General features: G+C 35.6%; 1 protein-coding gene and 1 non-coding gene across 2 annotated transcripts; both read right to left on the bottom strand.

The window, feature by feature from the left end:
* Positions 1-11,761: 11,761 nt before the first annotated feature.
* LOC127083505 (MLO-like protein 6) lies at positions 11,762-14,821 on the bottom strand. Its single transcript, XM_051023808.1, has 14 exons — positions 14,669-14,821; positions 14,504-14,561; positions 14,074-14,411; positions 13,929-13,989; positions 13,728-13,816; positions 13,573-13,647; positions 13,366-13,460; positions 13,219-13,268; positions 13,095-13,135; positions 12,824-12,997; positions 12,672-12,707; positions 12,516-12,583; positions 12,346-12,406; positions 11,762-12,254 (listed from the first exon to the last, which is right to left on the bottom strand). The coding sequence occupies exons 1-14, from the start codon at positions 14,789-14,791 to the stop codon at positions 11,799-11,801; spliced, it is 1,725 nt and encodes a 574-aa protein (XP_050879765.1). The 5' UTR covers positions 14,792-14,821; the 3' UTR covers positions 11,762-11,798.
* Positions 14,822-15,311: 490 nt separating this feature from the next.
* Positions 15,312-15,383, bottom strand: TRNAP-AGG (transfer RNA proline (anticodon AGG)). The gene has a single exon. It is a non-coding gene; the product is annotated as a tRNA-Pro (tRNA).
* Between the last annotated feature and the right edge of the window lie 7,233 nt (positions 15,384-22,616).

The raw sequence follows: 22,616 nt of genomic DNA, 5'->3' as shown, positions 1-22,616 counted from the left end.
TGAAGGATCCGTAGGCAAGAGCCGTTCCTCGTCCGGAATCACGTAGACTGAACATCCTACTGGCAATGTAGTAGGGCCAGTTGATTTTCTTCTTATTTTTCAGAATGTAAATGAGATGAACCTCAGCCTGTTCAACTCTGGAGAGACCGCCCTTCTTTGGTCGTAGGATGCGTGAGACAATCCACTGAAGAATCCGTTCTCCGGCTTTCAGCTTGCCGGCAGTGACAGTTCGTGGGAACGCATCACTGTTCATAAACTGATCAGGGTATGGTCGTTTCAGCATGTCATTCAATGCACTCTTAAACTCGTAACCTTCTATTTGGTGAGAGTCAATTACCTCAGCTAGAGGATTTTCAGTATCATCCAATGACATATCAAAATACTGGTTCCAGACATTTGACTTAAGTGATACCTTTGTTGTGCCGATTCTAGAATGAAACTTGTGCCCGCGAAACTTATCATGAATGCCGGCGTAGAACACCCGGACTAGGTCTTCGCTGTATTTAGCATTGCAATCCAAGAATTTGACAAAGCCTTGATGTTGTAGCAGAGACATGATTTCTACGAGGTGCATGCGTTCGGCGGTAAGTTTGTAGAACGCATGTTGTTGTACAACTCCTCTTTTGTCGATATCTTTGTTGAAGGATTCGACACGAGCTGGTGGAACTAACGACACAACGGAGATGGGTAGAGATGCGGTGGATGATTCTCGGGATCTCTTGCCGGTAGGTCTGCGTGATGTGGAAGCCATTTGAGCAGGTTTGAAGCTAAGTGTGTGTGGGTAGAGAGAGAAGGTTTGTGAGGGTTTTTGAGAGTGATTTTGCTAGACAGAGGTTTTTCCCTATTTGTAGATGAGAAGTTAGGGTTTTGGGAAGAGGAAGGATCAAGGGACAATAGACACTAGGTAGATGCAGGTTACAAGGTAGTGGGTAGTTTGAAAGGTGATGGAATGTAAATGCACACTTAATGATGGTTTTTGAATGTAGATGCATGAAACGGTTCAAATTTTTTGCAGAAAAACAAAATTTTCGAGCGATGCGTCGACCATAGCCCTGCATGCGTCGACGCATACTGTTTGATTTTTGAGAAAATACAGAAAATATTAATCGTGCGTCGACCATAGCCCTGCTGCGGTCGACTCATACAGTCAGAATTTCAATTTTTCACAGTTTTGCACATGCGTTGACAGGTTTGATGCATAAATAACATGCCATGCAGCAATAAACATCCAAAGAGATACATCATGCATATATATACACTATCATTATGAGGTATAACTATTTTAACCATGAGACTTTGCAGAGAGAGAGAGAGAGAGGAACAGTATCACCTCGATGCCGGAGTGACTTGGTGAACAGTAAGCTTGTGCTTGCAACAACATTGACTTGTTAGAAGTACAAGATTATAGTCTTATATGGAATAAGGTAAAACAGCAGATTATGGTGCCCGTTCCGAAATATCGAGAATACCAAGTTCTCGGCGAATATGAAAGAAAGGTTCAGTGGCTAGCGGCTTTGTGAAAATGTCCGCTAGTTGATTTTCAGTATTAACATGTTCAAATACAATGTCACCTTTCTCTACATGATCCCGAAGAAAGTGGTGTCGAATTTCGATATGTTTGGTGCGAGAATGCAGCACAGGATTCTTGGTAAGGTTAATGACACTTGTATTGCCACAGAAAATAGGAATACGTTCAAGTTTGAGGTTAAAGTCCAATAGTTGTTGCTTAATCCATAGGATTTGAGCACAACAACTACCGGCGGCAACGTATTCCGCTTTGGCGGTTGACAAAGCAACTGAAACTTGTTTCTTGCTATGCCAACTGACCAAAGAGTTTGAAAATAAGTGACAAGTGCCACTGGTGCTTTTCCTATCCGATTTGCAACCGGCAAAATCGGAATCGGAGAAGCCTACCAATGAACAATCATTACCTTTGGAATACCATAGTCCATACTTCGGAGTACCGGATAGGTATCGAAGTATTCGTTTAACGGCTTTTAAATGGGATTCCTTGGGACATGATTGATATCTTGCGCACATGCATACGCTAAACATAATATCGGGACGAGAAGCAGTAAGATAAAGGAGTGAACCAATCATACCTCTATACCGTTTTACATCTACTTCCTTACCGTCTTCATCTTTGTTCAAGTTTGTACAAGTAGGCATGGGGGTGTCTATGGCCTTAGCTTTTGCCATGTCAAATCTCTTGATAAGGTCCAAACAGTACTTTGTCTGGCTCACGAAAGTTCCTTCTTTGAGCTGTTTAATTTGCAGACCGAGAAAGTATGTGAGCTCCCCCATCATACTCATCTCGAATTCGCCCTGCATAAGGTCTGAAAACTCTCTCACAAGATTCATGTTAGTAGACCCAAATATGATATCATCTACATAAATTTGCACTAATATCAAGTGCTTTCCTTGACGTTTAATGAAGAGGGTTGTGTCAACCTTTCCTCTTGAGTAGCCTTGATCGAGTAAGAATTTGCTTAGTCTCCCATACCAAGCTCTAGGAGCTTGTTTGAGGCCATACAAAGCCCTTTTCAGTTTATAAACATGACCAGGATACTCATGGGATTCGAAACCCGGAGGTTGTGCGACGTAAACCTCTTCATTTATGTGACCGTTAAGGAACGCACTCTTAACATCCATTTGAAATAATTTAAAGTCTTTCGCACAGGCGAAAGCAAGGAGAAGGCGTATAGCCTCGAGTCGGGCAACCGGCGCATAAGTTTCCTCATAGTCGATGCCTTCCTCTTGGTTATACCCTTGCGCGACTAAACGCGCCTTATTACGGGTTATTACCCCGTTTTCGTCCAGCTTGTTCCTAAACACCCATCGGGTGCCGATTACTCTATGATCTCGCGGAGGAGGGACAAGGTCCCAAACCTCATTTCTGGTGAACTGATTAAGTTCCTCCTGCATTGACAAAAACCAGTGTTCATCGAGTAGGGCTTCTTTAGGGTTTTTAGGTTCCATTTGCGAAACGAAAGCGAAGTGATAACAGAAATTACTTAGCTTAGATCGAGTTGTTACACCCTTTGAGATATCTCCAAGAATATTGTCGATTGGATGGTCTTTGGAAGACTTCCAAGCTTGAGGGAGATCATCGTTTGAAGGCGGATGAACTACCTCGGTTTCCTCATGGTGTACATCTTTGTCCTCCTCAATTTTGACTATGTCGGGTTGATCAATCCCCGGCTCGCCACCTTTGAGTATGTCTTCGATAGATGTACCTGCACCATGAAAAACACTACCCTTTCCGACGTTTCTCGGATTGGATTCATCAAAAGTGACATGTACAGACTCTTCTACAACAAGTAATCGTTTGTTGTATATTCTATATGCTTTGCTAGATTGAGAGTATCCAAGGAAGATACCTTCGTCAGCCTTGGAATCGAATTTTCCCAAGTTTTCCTTTCCATTATTCAATACAAAACATTTGCAACCAAAGACATGTAAGTGAGAAACATTTGGCTTTCGCCCTTTTAAAAGTTCATACGGTGTTTTGTTTAGAATGGGGCGAATGAGCACCCTATTCAGAACATAACAAGCCGTACTAATGGCGTCGGCCCAAAAATATTTCGGTAAGCCACTTTCGTTGATCATTGTTCTTCCCAATTCTTCCAAAATTCGATTTTTACGCTCCACAACCCCATTTTGTTGAGGAGTACGTGGAGCGGAGAAGTTATGATTAATACCATGGTTACCGCAATATTCTTCAAATAAGTGATTTTCGAACTCACCCCCATGATCGCTTCTAATTGCAACAATGTTTGTATTTAGTTTATTTTGGGAAAGCTTAGCAAATCTTTCAAAGGCGGCGAACGTATCGCTCTTGCTTACTAAGAAAATAGTCCAACAAAATCGAGAAAAGTCGTCCACTATTACGAAACCGTAATAGTTTCCTCCTAGACTTTTAATCCTAGATGACCCAAATAAATCCATATGAAGAAGCTCGAGAGGTCTCGTTGTTGAAACGATATTTTTGGATTTAAATGAGATCCTCGTTTGCTTCCCCTTTTGACAAGCATCACAAAGGTGATCCTTGGTGAACTTAATTTTGGGGAGACCTAGGACTAGATCTTTTGAGACTACTTTGTTTAGTAAGTCAAAGTTAACATGTGCTAAACGCCTATGCCATAACCATGAATCTTCACTCATTGTTACAAGGCATTTGTCACTTGTTAAGTCAAGCATATAGACATTGTTCACACGCAGGCCATTAAACATACTCTTCTTATCATCATTATGTACAATTTTGCAACAATCTTTTGAAAACGATACATTGTATCCTTTGTCACATAATTGACTGATGCTAAGTAGATTGTGTTTAAGACCTTCGACAAGCAATACGTCAGAAATAGTAGTAGAAGAGGGGTTACCTACACTACCTTTACCAAGTATTGCTCCACGGTTGTTGTCACCATAAGTTACATATCCCTTCTTCTTAGCCACGAAGTCAATGAAGAGAGATATGTCTCCTGACATGTGCCTTGAGCATCCACTGTCGAGAACCCATCTTCTCTCGGTAGTCTCGAGGCATTGTACCTATGGCAATATAATTAACAAGAGAAGGTACCCAATGGCTTATTGGGTCCTGAATGGTGAGGAACGAAATGGTTGCATTTGGGCATCCATTGATAAATGCCTTTAGGAACTAAAAATCTCCTAAATCTACATTTAGCAATGGAGTGGCCTTTCTTGCAACAATAGAGACAAGAGAAATTTACATTTAGATTGCTTTTGCTATCTTCATCCTTTATAACATATTTATATTTTTGATATGGATTAACCATACTTTTTCGAAAGTTTGATTTGTCGATAGCAAAAGTAATCTTGGGCTCAAGAGCCTTGTCAAGTTTGGCCTTTAGGTTTCTTACTTCACCTTGCCAAATGTAACAAGTATCACACCCAAAGTTCATCATTCTACTTCTAAGGTCCTCATAACTTGTTTTTGTGCTTTCCACTATAGAAGCTTTAAGTGCCTCAAGTTTCCTTTCGGATTGTTGAATTTTATGTTCCAAATGTGAAAAAAAATTCTTATTTGAGGCAAACCTTTTAAAGGCCTCTTTCGCTTCACAGTGTAAAGTATCAAAAGCATTTTGCAATTCATGATGAGACATACTAGAGGATTTTTCATATTTAGCATGTCGTACCTGTTTCTTTTTGTTCTTTTGATGAGCAGAGAGACATAGGTTTGCATTTTCATCTTCATCACTAGAACTTTCATCATCGGAGGAGTCGCTATCGCTCTCCCAAGCTATGTATGCTCTCCTTGGCTTTGATGGTTTCTTGTGTGATTTGTATGATTCTTTTTCTTTTGTCTTCTTGTTCATCGGACAGTCCGGTTTGTAATGACCCGACTTTCCACACTTATAGCACGACCCTCTAGTCATTTTTCCTTTTGAGTCATCATTTTTGGAGTACCTAGATTGTTTCCGGAAGTTTACCAAGTTCTTCTCGGAATGTTGGATGCCGTTCTTTCTCACGTAACGGATGTAGCGTTTAACGAACAACCCCATATCTTCACTCTTGTCCTCTTCTTCTTCGTCGCTCGATGAATAATCACTTTGCTCTTTTGCTTGAGACTTTGAGGAGGAAGTCTTTAGAGCTATTGATTTCTTTTCACTCACCTTTGCTTTGTCCTTCTTATCTTTCTTTTCGTGTTGTTCCAGGCTCAAGAGAACTTGTTCGTGCTCTTGTAGTTTACCAAACAATGTTGTCAAGTCCAATGTGGTAAGATCATTTGCCTCTTTGATGGCGGTCACTTTCGGCTGCCATTCCCTGTTAAGACATCTCAAGATCTTATTAGTAGCAATATCATTGGAAACAGGCCTACCAAGTGAATGTAATCGATTGATGAGATGAGTGAATCTCTTTTGCATGTCAGCAATGGTTTCCCCTTGCTCCATGAAAAAGAGATCAAACTCTTGTGTTAGTGTATTGATTCTAGCCAACTTAACATCGTTCGTCCCCTCATGGGCAATTTGTAGTGAATCCCACATGGCCTTAGCAGTAGGACAATGGGATACACGATAGTATTCATCTACACCTAGTGAGGAGATTAGGATATTTTTGGCTTTCCAATCATAATTGTATTTCTTTTCATCATCATCGGTCCATTGTGCTTCGGGCTTAGGCACTAATTCATTGTTCTCACTGGTCATGGTTATTTCAATTGGACCATTGAGAATAACGTTCCATATTTTTCTATCTATGGAATTTATGTGCACCCGCATACAGTCTTTCCAATAACTATAATTTTCACCATTGAAAACGGGAGCTCTATTATAAGCCCCTTTAGGTTCGTTAGCCATTTTCTATCAAAGTTATATTTTGAAGCACGGAGTGAACCAGAGCTCCTGATACCACTTGTTAGACTATGGCACGGATCTAGAAGGGGGGGTTGAATAGATCCCAATTAAAAACTTGAGTCGGCGCTACCAATTTAAAATTGGTTTTGAAAAATTGTTTTAAGTGCGGAAGCGGCCGAGGAAAATTTTAGTCTAAAACGAACCGTTATTGGAAAACCGGATATGCGTTAAGCTAATGGATTAGAGATAAAGTGAAATACCAATCACTACACTAATTGTACAATCAATGATATGTTTCACTTACTAGGAATCCTAGTTCCAATGATCCAAAATACCAAATCAAACTAGTTACAAACTTAAGACAACTTTGGTTTAGGCAATTTCTCAAACACTTGGTGTGCATAAACACTCCAAGTGATATTTGTGTTGAGTAAGTAATTCAAATTTATCTAGTACAATATACTATCGTACTTTGGATTCAAACAGCAGTTTTAATTTCTTACTCAACTTATATCAACGTTTGAAAAAGTAGCTTAAACTAAAATCACTTAATTTTTAAGCTGAAAAACGATTATGCAGAAAATTAAAGAAGACAGAGATTTGATGAGGCAGTTCCCCCGTCGTCCTCGCTTCGGGGTACGTCTGCCCTCAATTCTAAACTTAGAATTGAGATGATTTAATTAGATATCACCTGTGAAATTTAACCGTTTATACAAGGATTGCAAAGCAAGTAAACAACAGAACTCCCAATGTGTTGAATGATGCTTCCTATCCTTGCTCCTTGATTCAAGATGAATCAAGACCTTCGATCGTTGTTGCTAGACCTCCGATTCCAGCCCCTTTGTTGAAGAATCTTCCGTTCTTCAAACCCTCGGCCCGACTGATCTCAAACACAACGAATCGAACCCGAATCCTTCACTTCAATATCACCGAATCCGCTACTAGACTGATGAAGACTTCCTCTTCTCAATCACCTTCGCTCAGCTGAATATTGATGAAGCAATTCGTCCAAAAACCCCCAAACACAAACCGGTATTGGAGGACAAAACCCTAACGATTTTATTCAAGAAAGAACCTGCCACAAGCTTCAACCCGAACCGGATTCTCCAATCACAGATTCGAACCTTATCACCTTTAACCGATCACGAACCACATCAAAAATGATTGTGTGTAGTTGGTGTGTTGTGAAATGTTGAAGATGAAGATGATGAATCTTGGACACCTTTTTCACTCTTTCTTGTTTCCTTGAACACTTGAATTCAAATTGACAAATGTTAGTTGATAAAAGTGTTTTGACTTCTATTTATAGTAACTAGCAAACCAACCAAAAATAACAGCTTTTCAAACAGTGGAAAGTACTCAGAAAACTGAGTTTACGCACGAGCGGTCGACCATAGGTCGGCGTGCGCTGACCCGTGGGAAATGCGCCGACCCCTATGGTCGACACAAAGGTTTCATGTGCTGGCCCATGGATAGCATCACTATGCCATGCGCCGACCTGTGGTCGACACAAGGGTTTTATGCGCTGACCCGTGAGCTATGCGCCGACCCTTATGGTCGACTCAAGCACACATGCGCTAACCAATCTCCAATTTGTCTGAGTTATGCGCTGACCCGTGAGCTATGCGCCGACCCTTATGGTCGACTCAAAGTCTTCAAATCTGCAAAAAATTGTGTTTTGTGATTTTCATGCATTTCGTCATGATCACACTTTGTCCACATATGTTTTTAAGAATTATAACAGATTTAGATAAGCATAGGAAAGGATATGATAGGTAATGTGTTGCATTTGTTTGTAGACGTGCATGGTGGTCATTTGTCATCATCGAAACTTGCGATCGTATGTTGTCTGACTCTTTGCCTTTACACATATAAAAGGCCTTCAAATAATGTAATTAACAAGTATATACTAGCAAAAATGTATAATGAAATGTATGTAGTAGCCTAGCGGTGTGGTAATATTATGAGTTCTTATCATTCAATACATTTAATGAGGTTTTTTTTTCAGTGGAAGGATTACTTTCTCATTATCTAAAACAACTACTACAACCAATCCTGGTTTTTATACATTTATCTCACTATGACTATGTTAACTATTAAATGAGCACTAAATTTCTTGTGCAATTTATATCTAGCTATAACATTATTAATAATCACATCTTTCAATCTAGGATCTAACTTTTTTTTAGAGAAAGTGATCCCATTTCTACTTCTCCATAGTCTCGGTCAAGGCTATCTTCAAAATTTGTCTTTACTCTTTGCCAACCTTTTTTCTTCGTTTCATTAATGATCCACTTTTTTTCCTCTTTCCATCCCATGGGTGTCATATGAATCTTGAGTCAACCAAGCACATCCTTAAAAAAATTTGAGTTATTGACATTCAAAGAAAAGATGTTCCAATGATTCACTCTTATCACAAAAGTTACACTTTCCACCCGTGACTATACCAAAGCGAGTCAAACGGTCCTTCGTTGGTAGTCTCTCCTTTTGGGTCATGCACAAAGTGAAATGGGCTCTTGATCTAGCACAATTTGTAAACATGATCTTTCTCCAATCCACTTTTTCTCTATCCCCTGAGGAGTTCCTTTTTATATATTTTCTCGGTCTTATACTTTCCGTCTTGAATTGCCTCATTCCAATATCTTAAGGTTTTCACTTGGTTTCTAATCTTTATTATTCTCTTCACTATCTAAGAGTTACTATCCTTCACCTACCAATTCATTATATCTTCCCTTCATCCATCAGACTCAAAGTTTATCTGCCTTTGCTTGAATATTCCATAATAGTTTAGAAATTGTAGCCTTATTCCGAATTTGTAAGTCAGTCATGTTCAAACCACCAACACTTTTTAGTTCACAGACATTTTTCCAAACAACCAGGACTTTTTTGCTCACTTCCTCCGATCCACTCCACAAGTAACTTCTGCAAACAAATTCAATTTTCTTTATTACCTTTTGTGGAAGAGGGAAGACTTGCATCCAAAAAGTCGTGACCGTGAAAAGCACACTCCGAATTAGCTAGCACCGCCCTGCATAACTCAACAATATAGTTGTCCAATGATTGATATTTGTAATTATTCTATCCACAAGCGATTTACATTGATGGACAATCACTTTTCAGCTCGATAAAGGCACACCGAGATATTTTAAACGAGGTTCTCCTTCTAAAAAACATGTAGCTTCAAGAATCTCCTGTTTCACTTCAGTTTTGGTACCCCCGAAATACACCTTGCACTTTGTTGGATGAGCTTTCAACCCGGTTGCATTAGAAAATTTTCGAAATACCTGCATCAAAATTTGTACAGATGCGTCATCACCTCTAGTAAACAACATGAGGTCATCAACAAAACTAATATTCACAATTTGCATTTTCTCGCATCATGGGTGGTAGTTGAAATCAACAACATTACCTAAACTTTTTAGGCAATAATGTAACTATTCCATAATGAGCACAAACAACGTCGGGGATATTGGGTTGCCTTTCCATAATCATCGTTTCTCTTTCAGCAGCTCCGTTACTTGCCCATTTATGGAGTATCGATATGACACAGTAATGACACGCACCATAATCCATTTAATGAACCTCACCGGGAAATTTAGCTCATGCATAATTGTTTCCAAAACAGACCATTCCATCGTGTCGTACGCCTTATGAATATCCATTTCTTTAACCCACTTTTATGATATATGTTTTTTGTTGTAACCCCTAAATAACTCGTGCACCATTAAAATATTGTCATGAATTACCTTACCGGGAAGAAAAGTTGACTAACTATCATCCATCACCTCATTAATCACTTTATTGAATCTTTTCGTCAGGATTTTCGATATGATTTTGTAATGCATCGTACAAGAAGCTATCAGTCGCATGTCTTCATAGTTTCTGCATCTGGTGACTTTGGAATCAATATAACCAATACACAATTCACTGCATCATAAATTCTATTATTCTCAAAGAAGTCTTTCACTGCCTTCATAATATCGTCTTTTGTGATTCTCCAAGTCGCTTAAAAAAATTTCACATTAGAATCATTAGAATCATCTATTTCCGATGCTTTAGTATCTCCAATACTCATGAGGGCTTGCCACACTTCTGTTTTAGTGATAGGTTGTGTTAGCTCATGGTGGTATTTCTCATGAAGTTATGGTCAATTTCTCAAAGCTTCAATGTCCACATTTAGTAACTTACGAGTTGTCTTGCCAACAATATCTCCATAGTATCTCAACACGTCCTTCTCCATCTCCTTAATCATTTTGTTACCATTTATATCCACAATCGAACGAATTCTGTTTTGTTTATTTCTACCTTTAATAATTGTGCGGTCATTATTCTAACAATGCATTTACCATTTAATACATTTAATGAGATTGGTCATTATTTTAACAATGCATTTTTCGTACGATTAATCATTTATTTTAAAAAAATATATTTTTATTTGGTCATAAAAAAATTCACTAAAATCTACTATTGTTTTCACACTAAAAAAATAAATATTTTTAATGAATAATTTTAAATTAAATTTCTAAAATAATACTCTCTTTTTAATATGATTCTTAAACTATATAAAAAATATTTTTATTAAATTGCTCAAAAAACACATAAAATTAGTAAATTTTATTCATACTATTAAGATTATAAAAAATAACATGGGTTTTTATAATTAATTAAGGATTAAATTAATAAATTTAATTTTATATTATTTAGAGATTTAATTGTAGGAAATAATAATTTAAAAACAAATTATTCATAATTTTCATTTAAAAAAATTAATATAATATCTTTTTACTTTTAAAAATTAATTTTAAATTTTGCCTTAGATTTCCAAATTCATTGAGTCGGCCCTAATTAACGTTAAAGAGTTGACTTATATATTCAGAGATTAAAGGCCGAAGTTTCAACTTGCAAATGTGAAAATCTCCGGATTGACATTTAAATATCTATAAATATTATTTGAATCTTGATCCATGCTCTCTAACCATAGTGAATCCCCATAGTCCAATTCAAATTAACTTTTGTATAATTTATTTTTTATCATTTATTTATTTATTTTAAGAGATAGAATTTTGACTATTAAACTGTTAGATAAAAATAAAATAAAAATATAATTATCCACTTTTAATGTAGTATATAGGTGATGAAACCTACATTTGACCTTCCATTACATGTAACTTTAAGTTGGAACAAAATATACTTAGACAAGTATCGTAAAAAAAATCAATTAAAAGTTATAAGTCCTCACCAGAGTTTACAAATGATTATCTTATAAATCAATTTTATAATAATAAATTAGAGTTAATATAAAAGTCTAATAAAAAGAAACAAAAAATATTATAAAGAATTACATGCATATAAATATCAATTAATCAAAATAGTTAGTAAAGAACCATATATGCCCCTAACCAAGCATAATGTCAGTCTTCAAAATTTTCCAATGCCTAGAAAAATCTATACAAGCCATACGATAATCATCATATGTCACAATCATTCTAATTGATTTGTCGCCATTTTCGAAAACGAAAATTCGTCACTATGTTGTACATCAATCACAAACTGAGGCCGGCCCAAGCCCAAGCCCACAGAAACACAATTGGGCTCAACGATCTCTTGTTGTTTATCACGGGCCTGATGACCCATTTCCACGTCATGAACAATAATTGAGCCCGAAGAAGCAGCACTGACCTCAACCTTATGGTGCTGAGAGTTGGAAGGTGAGGGTGAATAGGACTCATAGGGAGATAAGTCAATTTCACTGCGGCAATGACGAAGAATGCGGGCCGGGGACATGGAACGGGCCGGAGTTACGGGCCTGCTTGTCATCGGGCTTTGAAAGCCCGGTCCACGGTTCTGCTTTATGTGCTTCTTTGCATTGTGATGCCAATGCTTTAGAGCTGTGGCTACTCTTTCATTGAATATAGTTGGCTTCATGGTTGAGCCCATCTAATTTAAATAAAATTAAAAAATTAATTTTTTGTTAAGTGTTAAAAATGAAAAGGAGTTATTAGTAACTATTAACACATGAAATAATGACCTGTGTGACTAGAGCATAGAGAGGAAGAGTCACATAGCTGCAAAGAATTTGAACTATGATCCTGCCAAAATATTAAATTTTAATCTTCACTGTTAAGTAGTTATGGCAGAGACAATAATATACTACTACATGAAGAAGCGAGTTTCAATTAAAATGAGTATGAGACTCACCCCATAGAGATTCTAATGACCACATCCTCTGATCGAGAATTATAACATGATTTCAATCCAAATTGAAACTGTAACAATAAAACAAAACAAATTCAAAATTAGGGTTCTATCATTGTTTAGCTTATAAACTTATAACAAAATTAGGGTTTCACTCACTGCAGTCCATGAAAAGAAAGCAAGCTGAAAGGCATTCTGTTTCAATAAATATGCAACAAAAAAAATACATAAGATATTTGGATTAGTCACTAATTTTTTTTATAATTAAATTGATGTGATTAGTATAAACAGAATAAATAAATATAATATACCTGAAAGAGTACAAAATTAATAAGGTAGAGAATAAGTCTAGGTTTGTGAAACCAAAAGAGATCATCCCCAGGTTGCACCACTGGCTCACCCTTTACCACCATTCCTTGTTTTTGAATTCTTAGACCCATTTGAGTTATAATCACTTGCAACTTTGTTCCAACCAATAGAACAATCTGAAATTTAATTAGGACATAATTTAATTGATATGATAATTATTTATTTAATTAATTAATTAATTATATAAGTTATTGTATTTTTGCATGTACTTACAATTAAAGGAACAAATGGTAGCCATAAATAAGAGTACCACCCTGTTCATACATAAATATAATAATAATTAGTGAAATAATTTGATCTTAATTATGAGTTATATTAAGATATACTATTTGCTTACCATGAGTATGGAATAAGAGGAAGAACACTGCAATGAACCAAAGTGGAGGACTGAAAAATTAAAAGAGAGTATTCAATTATATACTTCATGTAATAATTTATCAAACTTCCAAATGAAAAATCATAAAAGGGCTAAAAGAAAACTAACCTGATTTCTACTACAACTTTAAAATCTTCTTCCAAACATCTTTTAATGTATTGTCTAAAGTCAAATTTTTGATGGCTTGAAGGTGCCAAATGTGCCTAAAATTATCATATAATATAATATAATGTTGAGTTTCATAAAAAAAAATCACACCAAATATTATTAGTATTACTAATAAGTAAGGAAATTTTAGTAGGAAAAAATTAGTACCATTATAAATCCATGTCTTAAGGTTAAGTAATCCACCTCAGGAACTGACCTTACAAATTGCCTGAAGAAACATACCTGAAAAATGCAATTATGTTAAGCAAAATTAAATACATAAGCTGAAAGAGCTAAAAAAAATGAGTTTGAATTTGACTTACAATCCAAATGAGTATAGGATTTTTAGTCCAAAAACTCAAGTGTCTTCTTCCAAATGAAGTCTCATTAGCAAATCTAAACCTTTCAGGATCTTTCATATTCACAAACAATGCACCAATAAATATTAAGTAATACTATATACTAAGTTTTAATACATTACTTGTAGAATAAAACTATATACTATAGTTTTAGGACTAACTAACCATGTGAAAATTGGTACTCAAATGTCTTGGTTTCCTCTTCCCATCTTTTCCATCTTCTCATCTATTGAGTCATAATTAATCAAATTATGTAACCAAAGATTAAAGAAAAAAACTATAGTCTAATTAATGTGTGCTTAATCTTTACCTTTGCTCTACCTAGAGCCAGAGTAAGTATGCAATAAAGAACATGAAAAACAGCCAAAACAAATATAAATATATGAAGCTGATGAATTCCGTCCGCCGAAACAAACGCGACTTTTCCATTTTCCGCACATTTATCAACTCCTCCACCGGCCAATATACGTCGCGAATCCGCTAGTAATCTCCGGTGGCCACCCGATTCGTCGTCAAAATCTCCGCCTTTAGCTGCATTGTTGCTACAAGGGTGCCATGTGGCTGCGACCTTTTCGGATATGCATATCTTCGATATTAAACCTTCTCCTACCGTTAGTAGCAATGATATGAACCCTAGTAACATTAATTCTGCAATTAACACAAAAAAGAATGTTCAATACTATATAGTATTAAAATTAACTCAATTTTTAGAAAATTTCATAAAAAAATTTAATTCGAACCTGATTTAATTTTTTCAAGTGACTCGTGTAAAGCGCTTTTGTGTTTCCTCTTCAACCACTGAAAATAAATAAAAAAAATTCCATTAGTACACCGATGATAATAGTATATGAATTAAATCATATTTAAACTTAGGTTTGAATGTATAGATATATGTATATGTATACATTTCCGATGAAGTGGAAGATGTGTTCAATGATGATAGATATTAAAAGTATAACAAAGCAAACAACTGCAACAGCCCAAGTAGGTGTTTCAGTTAAGCTTCTTCCTCCACCTTCTCCGGCCATGCTTAATTTTAATTAATTTTCTTTGAGGTTAATGTGAATGAAAAATGAATGATGGGTTGAGGTTATGGAGATGAATCTATGTAGTTAATATAATAGTAGTAGTGGAAGGGAAGTTGAAAGTACGACAAAAAAGTGGATTATAGTTGCTGTTGTTAATGTTGGTAAAAAAAAAAAAGAGAATCGAATTATCCTAGGATGTGTTTTGTTCTCTTTAAAAAAAGGAATAATACAAAGTTCAAAAACTTTGACGAGTAAATAAACTTTAACATAGTAGTTATGTCCAGCTTAATTTATGAAAACATTTATTATTTTATCATATGGTTTATCTATTATCCAAGGATGTGTCATGTGTATTGTCCTATTTTAATTTGGTACTGTAATTTGTCTTTTTCCTTTTGGTATTTTATGGGAATTGGGATAATGAAGGTCTATTTAAGAATTAAAAATTGTCATATAGATTTTTTTGTTCAGTTATGAAAATGAAGATGATTTGAGATTTGATGCAAAATAATATGAAAAAGGGGCATTCCGAGAATTGAACTCGGGACCTCTCGCACCCTAAGCGAGAATCATACCACTAGACCAAATGCCCGTTTTAATTTTGGATTCGGTTTGTATTTATTTATCTATTAACATATATGCTATAAATTTTTCTGCTATAAACTATTAAATTATGAAGATTATTAAAACACATTGCCGTGTGAATTTAGCTGTGGTAATCAAAGCTCTTGAAACATATCTGAAACCCCAATCCAATCTACTTCTAATATTAGATTTTTAATTATCATAATTTTTACATTTCTACCCCCTTATGTGCCTAATTGTCATTTTTGTGTGATAAATGTGGGTAATTTATAATTATTAATAGTTAATAGTAAATTAATTAAATAATTAACTATTGTATTTTTTGTGTAATAATATTAATTTTAATACAAAATTCTAATTTAATACGAGAATTAATTGTTAAAGTTATCTTCTTTATCAATAAAATAAATTAATAAATAAAATTATTAGTCAAGTTTAAATTTTCAATACTATGCATGTGTGGTAAATCTTTTCTTTCTGAGATCTATAACATAATTCATTATTTCATTAGTAATCAAATCATTCAGTCCCTAAACCTTAGATATGTGTGTGTGATGTGTATTTCTTCCATTGTTTCCGAAATCAATCCTCCCTTTATTTGTTAGAAATTTCTTCCATTGTGCGACTCAAAAGTCATAGAATTTTCAAAATCAATCATCCTTCTTTTGTCTAAAACTTTTTCATTGTTTGTAATCTTTTGTCCAAAACTTCTTCTATTGTTTGTAACTCAAAAGATATATGGTTTTTTAATCTAGTTTTAACGAGCAACACAAAATTTGCCATATATTTTTATTCTTCTTTCACATTCAATTCAAAATGAAATTATTCTTTCTCAAATCTCCTATAATTTCTTTTGAGAATGGTGATTTGATGTTATCTATATCTTCTTCTGAGAATGGTGATCTGAAGCATAAGGAGTTTCAATTATGATAAGCTAACAACAACAAGATTAACTTAAGAAATATATATAAATTACATGTATATGGATTAAGCTAATACCTTATGCTTAGTCCATCCATTTGTAATGCCTCCGGACACAATATAAAATATTTGTCTTATAACATAGTATCCATAAGAATGGTTATTGGGTTGTTTTCACCACTACAAATCATTTTTATATATTTATATCACCAATACACACAAATAAAAGAATGTCAAAAAACACAAGTAATATACTTACTTTTGGGTAATAGAACTTTGACTTTTTACCAAGTACATTATGTTTGATTGCATTGTATCTCTCCATTGCTCTACACGTGTCGGTTAAAATTAAACATGAATAAAAACTATTCAAAATTAAAGGTAAAATTTGAGTATTAAAAATAATATCACTTACGCACTCAAAGCGGTAATCATAACTTGTTCAAGTTCCTTGTGCAACGAGCAAAACACAACAACAATATTTTGCTTCGAGCGTATAATTATTAGTTGCCAATGATTATTGCATAAACATTCATAATAGTTAATAATATATTCGAAATTGATTTATAAATGAAAACATAAATTAATACCTACGGCAGGAAAAATGGGGACAAATAACATTTTTTTTCTCGTTCAACAACTTCTCTTGTACGTAAAGAGTGATATTGTTTGGTACCATACAACCATGAAGGCTAATGTGTTAATGTGCGATAGTTTCTTATATTCCTTTCAACACACATATCTTGTAAGAACCTGCGAGAGTCAAATTTTTATGTTAAAGTACGAGAGCATATGAATATAAATAGACATTAACGTAAAAACTATACTTACGAGCACCACTATTGTAATATGATATTGTATAGCCATTCACCCATTCAAAAATTCCATAACATAAGTCTTAGGAAGTATGAAAAACTGATCTGGATCATAACTTAATTTAATATCCTGACAGATGTCTGGAATACTGTTTAATGTCATTGAAAGTCTCTTAGTGTTATCTAGTTGCGGTGGTGTGATTTCAATATTGTCCTGGTGGACAGAACAACTTCCTTTCGTTCTTGTACCACCCATAACTTTATCATAAATGTACAATTAAGCATTTGAAATTGATTTGAATTCAATTTCTACATCATAAAAACAACAGAAATGCAATACAAAAATTAAAATACGCAAACAATAAAAATAAAAACATACAACACATTTTTTACTTATACTTATACCTCAAACACATCACGGGTACACTTCTCAGATATCCTCTCAAGCTCTTCATCCTTCGACTTCTTTTGCTCCTCGTCGGCTAACCTCTCTCGCTCATCTTGCTCCTTCTGGACAGTCTCCCGCATTTGCTGCAACAAACTCTCCCTCTCCCCCTGAATCTACTTCACCCTTACCTCCCCCACCTGTACAACAACTATCTCTCCAATATCTCTCATACAATTTACTTGTCTATATGATTTAGATGGTCCAAAATGTGACTTGAAGCCAAACCTTCTTCCAAGACCACGAACACGCCAAGGGTGATCATCGGTTCCAACCGCTTATACCAATATGTCAAGACGATCTTGTGGAACGAAGATGATGACTTTGGATTGTTCAACCAGTACATCCTACAACACATATAAAATTTCATCTTTATCAAATTTATTTAACTAAAATAAATATTGTTGAAGAAAGTATCTACTTACAATCTTTCCAGCCACTTCGCATGTGGCCTCTGATGTGAACTCATCGTCTTTTCTTTGACGTTCCATCTTTCATTTCTCATGGTGTGACGGTGGAAATGGAGTGCGATCAAGGCTTATAGAATCTCCCAGCTCCAATTCCCTTTGTTTTCTTTTTTCTTCAACCATTTTCTTTTCAAGTTTTTCATATCTTCCACAAGACAACCTATGTGGATAAATATTTCTAGATCTATTATATTTTTATTTTTGGCTCTTAGCCAAGAATTTAGGAGTGGTGCGATACTTTACAAATTTCTCATAAACATCCTGATCAATAAATGAATACATCAAGTATGGAGGCTTATATTCAAAGTCATTTTCATCTCTTGGAAGAGTAATATAATCACTAGTGAGTTGTGTCTTAAAGTCCATTCAACGCTCACCAACATATGTAAGCAATTTATTTTTCATCATACTATCATTTGGACTAACATCAAACACCTCATATGTTTACACAATACAATTGTTATTAGTATTAAACAAAAAAATAATCATATATACTTGTAAGACAAAATCATAAAATTCAAAATAAATAACATAATATCGGTCCATATGTTGTTTTTCAAAATAAAATGATCACAACTTAGATATTCATTTTCTTCTCCTACCGAATAATAATAAATTATTAACAAATTTGTATAAGTTTTTCCAACAAAAGTGATAGTAAAATAGGTAGCGAGATTGTGAAAAAGTACTTGATATAAGCTTAAAGACATATTCATTTCTATCATCTAAAACCTCAATCATGGAAGCCAAGGTTGCCCTACTTTGAAGATAATGAGAACCTTTATAGTTGTTAATCAAATTGAGATATGTACTTGTAACAATGGCTTCAATTGAGTTATTAAAATTAGATATTGAAAAATCGTTAGAAATTGTAATTTCAACCTATCCATCGTTTGGCTCAGATATTTTTCCATCACTAATATTTAGTATTCATTCTAAAAACTTTTGGATTTTCTTAGTTGATGATGTAGTTGAACCACTTTGTAACTACATATTCTTTGTAAGTCTTAAGATTTTGCAATGATCCCAAACATATGAATCATTTATTATTGCAAGAACAATATCGGCTCTACTACCTCTTGGTATAATAGGAAGAATTTGTTTGAAATCACCACCAAACACAACTATCTTTCCTAGAAATATAATTTTCAAAGAATTTTTGGTTTCACTCAAAACATATTTCAAAATTTTGTCACTGGCATTAGTAACGTTCCTTTGTATTTCCCGTACAACCATGTACCATCAATTTGTATAATAGGTTTACAGAAAGAAAAACCTATGATGCATGGTTGATACGCCCAGAAGATACGGTGGAATATTCCATTTCCAATAGCACACGTCCCGTCTGGTGTATATGCGGGAAACGTTTCCAACTTGACAATAGTCCCAGGAGCATACTGTTCTAGAGCCAACGAGTATTTTGGAAGTTGTTTGTAAGACTCCTCCCAATTGCCATACACTTTTTCAACAACCTATGTCCTATCTATTCATGCCTTCCTATATGATGGAGTGTACTGGTATTGTGCTACAATATGCAAGATTATTGTACTCACTTTTAACGACGGATTATCGCCAATGACAGATAATATTTCATCGCATATTAGCTGAGAGTTTAGTTTCCGATGGTCTTGCATTGGGTTTGTCAGCATGCATGTGTGAACTGGACCCATGAATCCAATCTCCCAAGAATCGCTCCTCTTACGGTACGAAGCTAACAACCTGAAAAGGCAGTGCTTATTCGGACAATAAATTTTGTACCTCAATGCATTAGTTCTATCAATTCTGAAATCAGTTGATAGTTCCATGTGAAACTTTTTAATGGCTTTTACACAATCTTCTTTTGTGTGAAATGTGTCTCCTTGTTTCAAAGATCCTCGCATTTGTACATAAGGATTGTACCATATATTTGATGAAGGTTCATTGGAACCCAAATTCAACCTTGTCATGTGTTGAGGTGGATAATATACACGACTAGCTGGTAATGGCTCATCTTCCTCATCAGCGTTCACCATTGAATCAACCAAGATCTCGGCTTCTTCTTCTTCGTCATCTGCAACATTTGTAACACCCCGATAAAATAAGATAATTATTTAAATTGAGTTAATAATATATTTATTAATTTAATTAAATAATTAGAATTATTATTATTATTGGAATAATAATTATTGGAATATTATTGGGATTATTATTATTGGATTATTTTTATTATTATTATTGGAATAAAAGTAGAAATCAGTAAAAAGGTTCCATTTGGTAAAAAGAGTTATTTTCACGTGAAAAGGGAAAAGAGACAGAAAGTGGAAAAAGAGCAAGAGAACAAGGGTTGAAGGAAGGAAGAGCTTGGAGCTCCGAGATTTGCCGGATTGACTCAGGTAAGGGGGGTTTATCGTCGTTTAATGGGTATTATGGGTTAGCATGTAATGGGTAGTGATAAACCGTTGAATTGACCCTAATTGGGATTGTTGAATGCTGAAAATTGTGATGGATATGTTGTGTAAAAACTGAAATTTGAACCTGTAATTGAGTGTGTGGTAATTTCCCTAACGTATAGCTTTTTACGGAATTGGAATCGGAGGTCCGGAAGTCCTCCAACGGCGGAAAATGCGGAGAATTCTGCATTCTGCTTTGTGTTAGCGCAGGACTGCTGTTTTGTCTGCGTTAACCGGTTAACCCAGGGTGTTAACCGGTTAACACTGTTGCGAATTGTGAAATTAGTGCTGTTTTGCCTGCGTTAACCGGTTAACCCAGGGCGTTAACCGGTTAACACTGTTGCGTTTTGCCAGAAAGAGGGTTTGTGCTGCGTTAACCGGTTAACCTAGGGCGTTAACCGGTTAACACTGTTGAAAAGTGGGAAAATTGACATTTTAATGTTGTGTACGTAATTGATGTTTGGCCTATGGTGGCGTATGATGTGATAGGGATTAATTCCCGCTATTTTGAGCAGTATAGGTATTAGTAGAGTGTGCTAATACTGTGGTTGATTATTTAATCTGATAGGATGTTTTGATACATGTGTTGATGATGGTTGATGGTATGCAAAATGTTGTGAATGTACATGTTATGTATGCAATTGTGAATGAACTGTTGTATGGCTTAGAGTGTGAGCATAATGTCCATTGTGGATTTTGTCGTTGATGTTGCATTGCTAGATGATTAGCATGCATATTGTGGCCTTTAGGGTGGTAGCTAATTCCCATGGTGAGGAATTAGTGAGTAGTTATTTTGGACTATTGTTGATGTTTGCATGCTAGGTGATTAGCGTGCATAGCATGGCCCATTTGGGGTGGTAGCTAATTCCCATGGTGAGGAATTAGTGAGTGAGTCACTAGGTCTCAAATGAGTGGGACTAGTGGGCTTGGTAGCCGTTCCTGGATTTGGACGGTGAGGTGAACTATATGTTCACAAAGAGTCGGTACCGCATGCATGGAGTCTCATTGCATAATTGATGTATGGCGTATAATATGAATGGATGTATTCCAGTATTATACGTGTGTTGTGTGTTGTGTTGATGTTGAGTATGATTGAGTTGATATTGCTGTTACTGAATGTGTAATCTGATTTGGGTGATGAAATGTGTTATTTACTTAGCATTACATGATATTTTATAATGCTTGTTATATCGATTGAGGAACTCACCCTTACAACTATTTTTCAGGTAACGAACAGTGATTGAGTAGAAGCTAGTCCTTGGAGTCTAGTGTAGTTCCTTAGTGGGTCATGCTCTGGTAGATGTAACATCGAGACGGGATGTTTTACCTTATTTTCATTATTGGTTGTTGAATAATTTTGCATGTAATATGTTACATGGTTTGCATGTTGTTGTTAACTTCTATCCGCTGCGAATTATGCAAATGTTTATTTTGATAAATAAATGAGTATGACCAGATATTTTGGAACACGGTGTGAAGTGATTGTGTGACACCCTTGAACTGCATATTTACTCTGATTTATGTTTTGTTAATTTAATTAAATATTGGGGTTTTTTTAGAAGGGTGTTACATTAGTGGTATCAGAGCATAGTCGGTCGAGTCGAGTCGTAATTATTCTGTTTCCCCTGTACGGTATAGGTGTTGTGTAACCCTATCAGTACTCATTGTTTTAGCTTGTTGGGTTTTCAGAATAGAGATGGCTGGAAGAGGTAGAGATGATGCTGCGATTGCTGAGGCTCTGGGTATGCTAGCTGGAGTACTTGGAGGGAATCCGAATGTTGTGGGAATGGGAGCTGCTCGTCAACTGAGTGAGTTCCAGAAGAACAATCCTCCAATGTTCAAGGGAGCATACGATCCAGATGGCGCTCAGAAGTGGTTGAAGGAGATCGAGAGGATCTTCCGAGTGACTGAGTGTGCCGATAACCAGAAGGTCAGGTTCGGTACGCATATGCTGTCAGAGGAAGCAGATGATTGGTGGGTTGCTACCCGCACTGAGTTGGAATCTGCTGGGAATGCTGAGATCACTTGGGCTGTGTTCAGAGAGAGATTCCTGAGGAAGTACTTTCCAGAAGATGTCAGAGGAAAGAAAGAGATAGAGTTCTTAGAGTTGAAGCAGGGTAACAAGTCTGTTACGGAGTATGCTGCTAAGTTCACAGAGCTGTC

This window comes from Lathyrus oleraceus, chromosome 5, assembly GCF_024323335.1.
Source record: "Lathyrus oleraceus cultivar Zhongwan6 chromosome 5, CAAS_Psat_ZW6_1.0, whole genome shotgun sequence".
Lineage (NCBI taxonomy): Eukaryota > Viridiplantae > Streptophyta > Magnoliopsida > Fabales > Fabaceae > Lathyrus > Lathyrus oleraceus.
Note: the sequence above shows the minus strand (reverse complement) of the source record. Positions and strands in the feature narration are given on the sequence as shown.